Below are 12,011 nucleotides of genomic sequence, written 5' to 3' on the forward strand. Positions count from 1 at the left end.
TGGCTCCTGGTCATCTTAGTCTATGCTAGGTAAAGCTCTGCTTTATCTCAGCTCACTGGTCACGATAACAACACCCACCCGTAGCACGTGCTCCAGCAGGTATATCTCACTGGTCATCCCCAAAGCCAACACCTCCTTTGTCTGCCTTTCCTTCCAGTTCTCTGCTGCTGGTGACTGGAACAAATTGCAAAAATCACTGAAGCTGGAGACTTACATTTCCCTCAGTAACTTTTAACATCAGCTATCTGAACAGCTAACCAATCACTGCAGCTATACATAGTCCATCTGTAAATAGCCCACCCAATCTACCTACCTCATCCCCATATTGTTTTTTACTTTTCTGCACACCAGTATCTCTATTTGCACATCATCATCTGCTCATCTATCACTTGTGTTAATTTGTTAAATTGTGAATAACTTCACTACTATGGCCTATTTATTGCCTACCTCACACCATTTGCACACACTGTATATAGACGTTATTTTTTTCCTATTGTGTTATTGACTGTACGCTTGTTTATTTAATGTGTAACTGTGTTTGTGTCGCACTGCTTTCCTTTATCTTGGCCAGGTCACAGTTGTAAATGAGAACTTGTTCTCAACTAGCGTATCTGGTTAAATAAGGGTGAAATAAATAAAGAACAAATTGTTATTTACAATGACGACCTACACCGGCCAAAACTGGACACGCTGGGCCAATTATACACCACCTTATGTGACTCCCAATCACGGCCAGTTGTGATACAGCCTGGAATCAAACTACTCTACTGTCAGTGCCTTACACCGCTTCGCCACTCGGGAGCCCATATTTATTATTTTGATACTTGTATGTTTTAGCAATAACATGTACTTTTGATACGAAAGTATATTTAAAGCCAAATACTTTTGACTTATACTGCGTGACTTTCACTTTTGTAATTTTCTATTAAGTTATCTTTACTTTACTTATCTTTACTTTTATTCAAGTACAGTGAGTATCCTCCACTCATTGTACTGTCACCATGTTCACCGATATCCCCTTATACTTTCAATCAGTTTCGTTTTTGCTTTTTCAGTCACATTCCCGAAGCCCAAGAAACAAACACTTAGCTTCCTAGCAGTAGGGATGACCAGGAATGTTCTCTTGACAAGTACGTGAATTGGAAAATGTTCCTGTCCTGCTAAGCATTCAAGATGTAATGAGCACTTTTGGGTGTCAAGGAAAATGTAGAGTAAGTACATGTTTTTAAATTTAGGAATGTAATGAAGTAAAAGTATAGTAAAGATACCCCAAAAATGACTAACTACCCCTCCCGGATCCGGGAGAATTGTCATCAACTACACTAATTAGCATAACCCAACGGACAAAAAAAATCTAGAAAATATTCATATTCATGAAATCACAAGTGAAATATAGTGAGACACAGCTTAGCCTTTTGTTAATCACCCTGTCAGCTCAGATTTTGAAAGTATGCTTTACAGCCAAAGCAAGACAAGCATTTGTGTAAGTGTATCGATAGCCTAGCATAGTATTATGTCCAGCTAGCAGCAGGAAGCTTGGTCACGAAAATCAGAAAAGCAATCAAATTGTTTAACTTTGATGTTTTCACTCACAAGACTCCCAGTACCTAAAGTAACAGTATGCATCCAGATTGAGACTACCTAGCCAGTTAACAATTAGGCAAAAAAAAAAAGCATACAGTAACTTAACCACCCTAAAAGCACTAGCTATAAATTTGCCAACTAGCTCCAATCATGTTACATGAACTCAGAGACAGGGAATAGGTCTAGCTTAGTCAAATCTAGCCAGCCAAACCGGATGGGACACCAAATGTTTGAGCTAACTACCTGACATGAAACAAAGCAGTAGTGTTAAAGTTAGGCTTACAGAAGACATGCTTTCTACAGGCACTGACATAACTAGCCAGCCAAAGCGACATTAAATTTTTTGCTTCCTGGCACACAGCACAGAACAATTGATTGTTAAATAGTTAGCCAGGCAAGTCAGAACATGTTAGCTAAGTAACGTTAGTTAACTAATGTTTGAGCTAGCATGCATGGGGTTGCCAACATTTTCTAATATTGTCAATGACAGAGATATGTAATTTTGTTAGCTAGGTCTATTTAGCCTGAATGGATAATAAACAATGTTAGATAGCTTTTAACTCAGTTTTTGGTCAGCCATAGCGCCTTGCCCATTTATCCCTCAAAGTAATTCCACTATGAGCAGGCGGCACTGTCTGCTAGACTTGCTACAGCTGCAACAATCCTCATTCAACAGCTTGCTGGATAACTTTGATTTGGCAGGAGAATTAACCCAGCATTAACAACCCAACCTTTCTCTTTTTAAAGATGTGACGACCCTCCCACTCTGTCTGCCTAATTCTTTCTCTTTGTTCTTGTTTTCCTTATTAGGATGTCGGTGGGCGGAGCCGGGACGGTCGTCACTGAAATGGGACACACATGGGCCCGGGTGTGTCCCGGGATAAATACACCTTTTCCCCATTCATCGAGGAGACTCAGCGTGCAGAGACACTGCTGGATTTTGTGTTGTGGTGGTTTTTGGTGGTGTTTTTGTGTTGTGTTGTGTTGTGTTGTCCTGTGTCTTTTGGTGTTGTGGCCTTTGCTTTGGCACCTTTCAACAACCCTCATTATTACATCTATGCGCGCAACCACACACTTACACTACTGACTACATACACCATTGTTTATTGTATATTGGTTACTTCAGTTATGAAATATAATTCTGTTATTCCTTATCTCCACATTGTCTCCCTTTTTGTTACGTGCTTCAAGCCGGTTCGTAACAGAAAACAACGCAGCATTTTTTAGAGTGTAGGTAGTTCTTTATGACTTTTAGTTTAGAAAATGATCTCTCCATAGAAGCAACAGTTATAGCTTGATTGTCATAGCAACAACAGGGAAATTGGGCAGAAGGTAGTTGTGCTTCAAATACAGCAATTCTGTGATATCTTTAATTGACTCCCCCATTCTCCTTAATTGCTGTTCTGGAGACAGGTCGTCTGGATACTGGACAGCCAATGAGTTAGCAGATGCAAACAGATCATCTTTACCAGACAACAACAGTTCTTGAGAGTTTGAACAAAAAAAGCTGTTTATGATTTTGTTCATCCACGTGAAGCGGAATTTGAGTTGTGGTTTCAATATCAACAGCCCTTTATCTATGGTGTATCTTGGCATGCATCAAGACTAATAATGCATAATTTCACATAATGCACAATTTCTCAGGAAAGACTGTCTGGTGTGGCAGTACTCAGTACAGAAAACAGTCAGTCTCGCAACCTGGACATACATGCCATGGTGTAAACATTTGCACACAAAAATTGAGAACTTCATGACACCAGGGGAGTCTCAAATTGGATTGAATTAGATTTAATTTACCTTGAATATTGCAACCCATTTGTGTAAGGTATTATCCAGACAATAACCGCTGAGTTCAACAATAAATAGTGGGTGAATTTATCCTCAAATCGACTACTTTTTTCCCCTCATTTTCCTATTTGATGTTTAAAGTTGATACAAAGTTAGTGGCTAAACACGATATATAGCAATAGATAGTACACTGCATAATGAAACAATCCCTAGTAAGCTAGTGTTTTGAGGGTGGACTGACTGTATTATATAGCATTAATAGACTGGTTTTACGCTCAACTTTCTATCCAAGCTGGGAGAGATCATGAGGATGGCTCATGTCATACAGGTTCAGGTAGCCTATACAGGACAGCAATAGGGGTGCGTGGGTAAAATCATGGGGAAGCCAAAGCCAGGAATAAAAGCCATATTACAACTTATGTGTTGGGATAATTGCATTGTTTGCTCTATAACCTGTTAGTTCATATACCTTGACACCGTGATATGCGACCCGTTTCAAGAAGCTAGGCGTATTTCGCACGTCACTACTTCTTCGATGAGGTTCAACGGTGGTTGGCATCCAATAGATCTTGCATTACCACCACCAACTAGACTGGACAATAACTACCTAATACCATACCATCTAACCCTCCTCCCATTAATACCCCACCACACTACTCCACTATTTAAACCTATCTAATCCTACATTCCGAAAGGACGGGACACCACGACTCAACACATCCTGTAACTCTTCTGACTTCAAATCTCGTACACCCAAATATTTCTCTGCAGCTGCCACCACAACCTCTATTGTCTGTGACTTTTCCATCCCTGCGGGACAGATGATAACCATTGCTATGAATGCTAAAAGCCAATCTTACTGTAGCATATATCATTCTTTGGCCTATCCCTCTGTGTTGATACAGATCTGCTACTCACAAGACTCCTCTCAGTATCCCACCCCCTTGACCCATCTTTCTCAACTTTCTTTACTGCCTCAGCATACAACACCCTCTGCTCTACACTAACCCTGGTAACTTCAACCTGCCTCTCTCGCACCGGACACTTCTGATGCCCAGTCTCATGGACACCCTTACAATTAAAACATTCCACATTTTCCCCCAATGCTACACATTCCTTTATCTCATGCCCTTCTGCTCACTTTTCACACCTAGGAACCTCCATCCTACACACTGCTGCTACATGCCCATAGGTTTGACACCTGTAACAGCATAATGTATTTGGCACATAAGCTTGTGCGGGATAACTGAAATATCCTAACATCACTTTGTCGGGCAGAGACTCATCATGAAAATTCAAAAGAACAGACAATGACTCTTCTGTTTCACCACTCATGCCACCCTGTCTGCATCGCACCAAATGACGAGTATCACAAAACACCAGGAATCTTTCCCTTTCAGTTGGTCCACTTTCACATTCAGTGCTACCCCATAATCACTCCTTTCAATGGCACCATTTTCTTGAGAGCAAAGCAAGTCACATCTCTTTTCCCAATTAATTTGGTGAGAAGCGCCTCTGCCCTCTGACCAGCAGAAACACAAACAATTATAAAAAGACCACTTCAGGTTACCTTCATCAATTCCACAGTACCCAACTCCGTTTGTACTCACCCTGCAACCACAAATGGATCAGCCAAAAGGTAGGGTTCCACCTTCTCCAAGAATGTCACTCCTACTGTCACAGACTCATCCTTATCCTGACTGTCAGTGCAAGTTTCGGGCTTCAAATATTGCACGTCACTACTTTACTGGATAGGCATTTGAATGTTTCTTTTATTTTTATTTGATCAAAATGTGTTTTTCCCCCAAAAATGCATTCTGGAACAGGTGAACTTTCATGTATGTGCCTTTTTTAAAATGTATTTAATTTTATTAGAATCCCCATTAGCTGTTGCGAAAGCAATGCTCTTCCTGGGATCCACATAAAACATGAAACATGACATAATACAGAACACTAATAGACAAGAACAGCTCAAGGACAAAACTACATAAAAAAAATGGCACATGTGGCCTACATATCAATAAATACACACAAACTATCTAGGTCAAATAGGGGAGAGGCATGGGGCCGTGAGGTGTTTCTTTATCTGTTTTGTGAAACCAGGTTTGCTGTTCATTTGAGCATTATGAGATGGAAGTTCCATGCACTAATTGCTCTAGATAATACAAAACACTTTCATGAATTTGTTCTGGATTTGGGTACTGTGAAAAGACCCCTAGTGGCATGTCTGTCTCTCCTCAACTTTTAGCCAAGATAGACTTGCATGCATAGTATTTATATCAGCCCTCTGATTACAATGAAGAGCAAGACGTGCCGTTCTGTTCTGGGCCAGCTGCAGCTTAACTATGTCTTTCCTTGCAGCACTCAACCACACGACTGGACAATAATCAAGATAAGACATAACTAGAGCCTGCAGGACTTGGTGGTGTCATCAAAGCAGAACTTTAAAGTAATACTTAAGTCGTTTTTTGGGTATCTGTTTATAACTATTTATATTTTTGACAACTTTTACTACTTCACCACATTCCTAAAAAAAACATTGTACTTTTCACTCCGTACATTTTCCCTGACAACCAAAAACACTTTACACTTTGAATGCTTAGCAGGACAGGAAATTGTCAAATTCATACACTTATTAAGATTAAACTTGGTCATCAAATCAAATTATATTGGTCACATACATACTGTATGTTTAGCAGATGTTATTGCGGGTGAGAAACAATGCTTGTGCTTATAATTCTGATGTGCAGAAATGTAACAAGTAATATCTAACAATTTCAAAACAAATACTTAATATACACAAATCTAAGTAAAGGAATGGAAATATATGGATAAGCAATGTCAGAGCGGCATAGGCTACAATACAGTAGATAGTATATAATATTGTATATACATATTAGATGAGTAATGCAAGATATGTAAACATTAAAGTGACATTATTAAAGTGACTAGTGTTCCATTTATTAAAGTGGCCAATGATTTCAAGTCTGTCTATGTATGCAGCAGCTTATCTGTGCTAGTGATGGCTATTTAACAGTCTGATGGCCTTAAAATTGAAGCTGTTTTTCAGTCTTTTGGTCCCAGTTTTGATGGAGCTGTACTGACCTCGCCTCCCGGATGATAGTGGGGTGAAGTAACGGGGTCAGTGGGGTCAGTGGCTCGGGTGGTTGTTGTCCTACTACCTCTGGGCTGGTGGACTCACTAATGTTGGAGTGTGTCCCTGGCTACTCGTCCATTTTTAAAACAAGAAAAATATAAGGAATTCTAAATGATTGATAATTTTGCTTTTACTTTTGATACTTCAGTATATTTTAGCAATTACATTTACTTTTGATACTTAAGTATATTTAAAACCAAATACTTTAAAACTTTTACTCAAGTAGTTTTTTACTGGCTGACAGTCACTTTTACTTGAGTAACTTTCATTAAGGTATCTATACTTTTACTCAAGTATGAGAATTGGGTACTTTATCCACCACTGACCTCTCCCCATCTTTACAACCATTGAATCTATATGTTTTTTCCATGACAGTTTACAATCTAAGGTAACACCAAGTAATTTAGTCTCCTCAACTTCAACAGCCACACCATTCATTACCAGATTCAGTTGAGGTCTAGAACTTATGGAATGAGTTGTACCAAATACAATGCTGTTAGTTTTAGAGAAGTTCGGGACTAGTTGATTACAGGCCACCCATTCCAAAACAGACCGCAACTCTTTGTTATGACTAAATAAATCATGAACACACATGCTTTGTTTAATTCCAATGGCAGGTAAACATAAAAATAGTAGAGAGCCTAGAGTGCTACCCTGCGGTACACCACACATTAAATGTTATATTAGAAAGATAGCTCTGAATCCATGATATGGCAGATGTTGCTACTCCTCTCAAAGATCAGTGTGAAAAAGTTGTGATGGACTAACGTTACTTTCTGCACACGGTTGACTTGACACAACAATGAGCCAAACAAGGTGTAGCTACGATGCCGTGAAGAGTTCACCCATATATATGGTTAAGAGTCTAGACACATTTTCAGATGTTATACATTTCTAATTTTCTCAGAAAGTCATTTTCATTGCAAGTTAAGGTGTACTGTAGGCTAGCAAGCAAACATTAGCTTGCTGGCTCGCGAGCTAACATTACGTAGAGGATCTGTGTAGTAATACTATTAGTATCTCAGAAAGCCATTTTAATTGCTAGTTATGTTATCTAGCTGGCTAACATTGAACCTAGTTGGTTAGCTTTAGCTACCTGCAGATTCAAACTTCATGGATGGTGGCTAGCTATACCAAACCATTTCTACTGAAGCTATGGGTTGGTATTATGGTTCAATTGTTTAGCTAACTTGCTATTTTATGAACATGTCAAGAACATGAACATGCCATCTGGGGGATGGTTATAGCATTGATTTTCCCATCAATTTAGACATGTGTCTGGGTAAGCATCATCTAATAATTACAAAATATTTTTATCTGGACTTCTTAGGGATAGGGCGCAGTAATTTCACGTTTGGATGAAAAGCTAGCCCAAAGTAAACTGCCTGTTACTCAGGCCCAGAAGCTAGGATATGCATATAATTGGTAGATTTGGAAAGAAAACACTCTGAAGTTTCTAAAACTGTTAAAATAATGTATGTTAGTATAACAGAAGTGATTTGGCAGGCGAAACCCAGAGGACAAAAAAAGAAATTGAGGTCAATGTGTTTTCCTTTAGGTTTCTATGGGAAGCTCTATTTAGTAGGAACCTGGTTGCAGTTCTTATGGCTTCCACTAGATGTCAACAGTCTTTAGAAATTGGTTGATGTTTTTCTTTTGAAAAATGAAGAAGTACGACTGTTCTTTGTGAGTGTCAAGCCAAGTGGACTCTTCTGTTTGGTGCGCGTGAACTGGAATGCGCTTCACATTGTTTTTATCCGGTATTGAACACAGTATATTCCGTCTTACATTTGATCAATTATTTAAGTTTTAGGATACCTAAGGTTGGATTAGGAACGTTGCTTGAAATGTTTGGACCAAGTTTACAGGTAACTTATTAGATACTTTCTAGTATCTACATTTTGGAGTGCCAACAGAAGAAGATCTTCAAAGGTAAGGCATTAATTATATCGCTATTTCTGACTTTTGTCACACACCTGCCTGGTTGAAATCTGATTTTCATGTGATTGTATGCGGGGCGTTGTCCTCAGATAATCGCATGGTCTGCTTTCGCCATAAAGCCCTTTTGAAATCTGACACAGCGGCTGGATTAACAAGAAGTTAAGCTTTATTTTGATGTATAACACTTGTATGTTTTATTCATTTTTATTATGAGTATTTCTGTTTTTTAATTTGGCGCACTTCAATTTCACTGGATGTTGTCAAATCAATCCCATTAACGGAATTCGAGCGGGAAGGAATCACTAAGAAGTTAAGAAATAGACCAAGGTGTATATGAAGTATATTTTTACGAGTTTTTCCTTATTGTAGGCTACTACTTTCACCAGTATTAGTCTTGAAATCAGTGGTTGGGTGTGGCTAAGGCTTAAGAGTGTGTGAACGATGCTGAATAGGTGTAGACAAAGAAGAACTCTCCAGTAGGTGTACCAAAACATTCAATGGCCATTTTCTCAAAAGTGGGATTACAAGTTAATCAACTTTCAAAGCAGAATTAGCTTCACATTGTTTCTCAACTGCAGTGTATGATACTTTTATCCAATGTAAACAACACCATTTCAAATGTTGCTATCTCAGACCGAATCCAGGCCTATAGGCCTAAGGCTGAGACATTAAGAAGACACAATGAAAGAATAAATTCAACCACAACTTTATTTAATTCAAAAAACTTAGAGCTACATCTATCAGGTGAAGTTCGCAAAACATATTGCATATAATAAACAGTTACATGACCTACAGCATGGTCAAGCAAGTTAATGTTGCCGACATTTTCGGACTACTAAACAACTATTGATTTAGAACCACAGAGTTACCACAAGTCGCAAAGAACAGGCGCTGCCTCCACTATTTCATCACCATTTCAACTTCAGCATTCCAAAATTATCTAATCACCTATGCTTAGTCTAAAACAGTGACAACTAAAATATATATATAAAACGATTTAGTCCAATCAATGTAAGCTAAATATAATGTGGTTGTCCATGGTACTGATTTCTGTGTGTGTGCGTGCTTGCATGCAAGTAGAAAATACATGTTGACTCACCGTACTTGTAGAGAAACGGCAATGACATCCTCCTCTTTCATATTAGAAACTGTCATACAGTAGGCTACACACTTTTAGTTTATGTTGTTCTAGGCTGCCTGGCTAAAATGTTTGCTATAGCTAGCCTAACGTCCTTTCATTGGCAATGATGTGCCAGGCCAGCTAGTTAACGTTAGCCTATAGTAGGCCTATAGCGTGTAACAATTGTCTGTCCTCGGTTTCAACACTCACTTCTGAGTTCCAATATGCCTCTGGAAGCAATGTCAGCACGAGAACTGTGGGTTTCCATGGCCGAGCAACCACACACACACAAGCCTAAAATGCGCAATGCGAGAAGCATCAGCTGGATTCAAGTAAAGCTCACCGCCATTGGACTCTTGAGCATTGGAAATCACGCTTCACCATTCTGGCAGTCAGATGGATGAATCTGGGTTTGGCGGATGCCAAGAGAACACTGCTCGAATTCATAAGGCCAACCCCAAAAAACTACTTAAGTAGTACTTTAAAGTATTTTTAATTAAGTACATTACACCACTGCTGACCACATACTTTTGGTCATGTAGAGTAGTTCTTATTTCTCTTGAACGTCTTCATTCTCAGTTTTAAGACATTCAAGCGAGACACTTACACCCTAAAAAAACACCACTTTTTTGTCTCACGCTATGAACAGAGGTACATCATATTTGTGGTGAGCTGACTAGTGGACTAGCCCATGAACTTTGTCAAAAAGACATCACCTGTTCCAAAGACCTGCCTCTCGCTCTTCCATCCATCTATGTGACAGACAGCCACTGACCACATAATCACAGGAAACCACAAACATTTCCTGTTTAATGTCCCCCTCGAAAGTAGCTTAAATGCCACTGAGTTTCAATGTTCATTTTACCTAATGACTTTTAGATATTGATATCCATTAAAGAATTTCATCATTTTGGGGATGAAGCCATGTCCATAAAGGTGCATGTTTTATTGTCATATCCATAGTCATTAGTCTTTTCAAACATCAATGGGCAGGCACTGTGAGCCTAAACACATGACTTCTGTCATTTGTCAAAAATTGTAATAGAACACAAATTAGTTTCAAATGACAAGCTACAGTCTCAGTCTCAGAGAACTATAAAAGGTTATCAGCCTGTTGTTTCCAAAAATATTATTAATCTCTCATCTACATTAGTCTATGAATCAATAAAGTATTGGCATACTCTGTAGTTGGTGTATAGATCACAAACTTTTATATCCTACAACTCTTTTTTCCCCGTGAAACAACCTATCCCTGTCTGTATCTATCCCTTACTTTAAATATTTGTCTAATGCTCGGACAGGATACAGGAGCACGTCTCTCCAGAAAGGGAGGAATGTTATTTTGGAATGAGTCTTAGCGATAGGCTTCACACAGTGTAAATGTTGCACTGTTTAAATGATTTAGCATTTTTGAATTTGACCAATGTTGCTAATTAAAACATTTACAAATAAAAACATTTGGCTACTTATCTGTCATCTCCCACATACAATTTTAGGTAGTGCAGAAAATCAGTAAAAACAAAAGAAACATACCATTAATGACAAAATATAGCAGCATGAACATCAGTCTGGCAAGCCTTCTCCATCTGAACAAATGGTTCATTCCTCTAAAGCTCCAGCTGTTCAGTGGTGCGCACTGTGAAGAACTGGAAAGATGTGATCTTGTCCTGGTACAGAGGAGAGAATAGACTCAACCAGACCAGCAGCCCTCTGTGGTGTATTCATTAAGACGATTCTGTTGCTAAATGTTTCTTAAACAGAAGGAAACAGAACGGGGAGGGACCTACCTGAATTTATCCAATAGAAACGGCTGTTTTAGTTGCAACTGTTCGGGCAAATGTTTACACCCCTCATCTCATCACCAGTCTTTCTCTCCCTCTCGAGGTAGAGAGATAAGATTACAACTCCATCTACAGTGGTGTATTTGATGACCCTGTCAGTAATCACAACATCACAACACCATGAGGAGATGGAGGCTTAGTAGAAGAAGCATGTGTGAGAAATTGGATAATCCATGACTGCCATCATGTCTGAGCTCATTACATTATAATACCCATCCCTCTTGAGATAAAGGGAGCGGTTAGTAGACTTGTTATGTAGTGATGAACCAGAGTGTAGGTTGTTAAAAAACTCTTAAGGATCTGCCCCTTTAAAAAAAAAAAATTCACCTAAAATGACATACCCAAATCCAACTGCCTGTATGTCAGGCCCTGAAGCAAGGATATGCATATTCTTGGTAACATTTGAAAGGAAACAGTGTGACATTTTTGGAAATGTGAAAGAAATGTAGGATAAAATAACACAATAGATCTGGTAAAAGATAATTCAAAGAAAAAAAACAACCTTTCTTTTGTATATTTTTTTGTACCATCATCTTTGAAATGCAAGAGAAAGGCCATAATGTATTATTCTAGCTCAGGT

General features: G+C 38.8%; 1 protein-coding gene across 4 annotated transcripts in view; it reads right to left on the minus strand.

The window, feature by feature from the left end:
* LOC115137697 (SLAM family member 5-like) overlaps positions 1-11,310 on the minus strand; it is a 30,463-nt gene extending 19,153 nt beyond the window's left edge. For all 4 annotated transcript variants that reach the window (XM_029674024.2, XM_029674025.2, XM_065024709.1 and 1 more), the window contains exon 1: positions 11,124-11,310. In XM_029674024.2, coding sequence (XP_029529884.1) covers positions 11,124-11,193 — 70 coding nt within the window. In that variant the 5' untranslated portion in view covers positions 11,194-11,310. The remainder of the gene's footprint in view (positions 1-11,123) is intronic.
* Between the last annotated feature and the right edge of the window lie 701 nt (positions 11,311-12,011).

The sequence above is a fragment of the Oncorhynchus nerka genome, linkage group LG11 (genome assembly GCF_034236695.1).
Source record: "Oncorhynchus nerka isolate Pitt River linkage group LG11, Oner_Uvic_2.0, whole genome shotgun sequence".
NCBI classification, from domain to species: Eukaryota; Metazoa; Chordata; class Actinopteri; order Salmoniformes; family Salmonidae; genus Oncorhynchus; species Oncorhynchus nerka.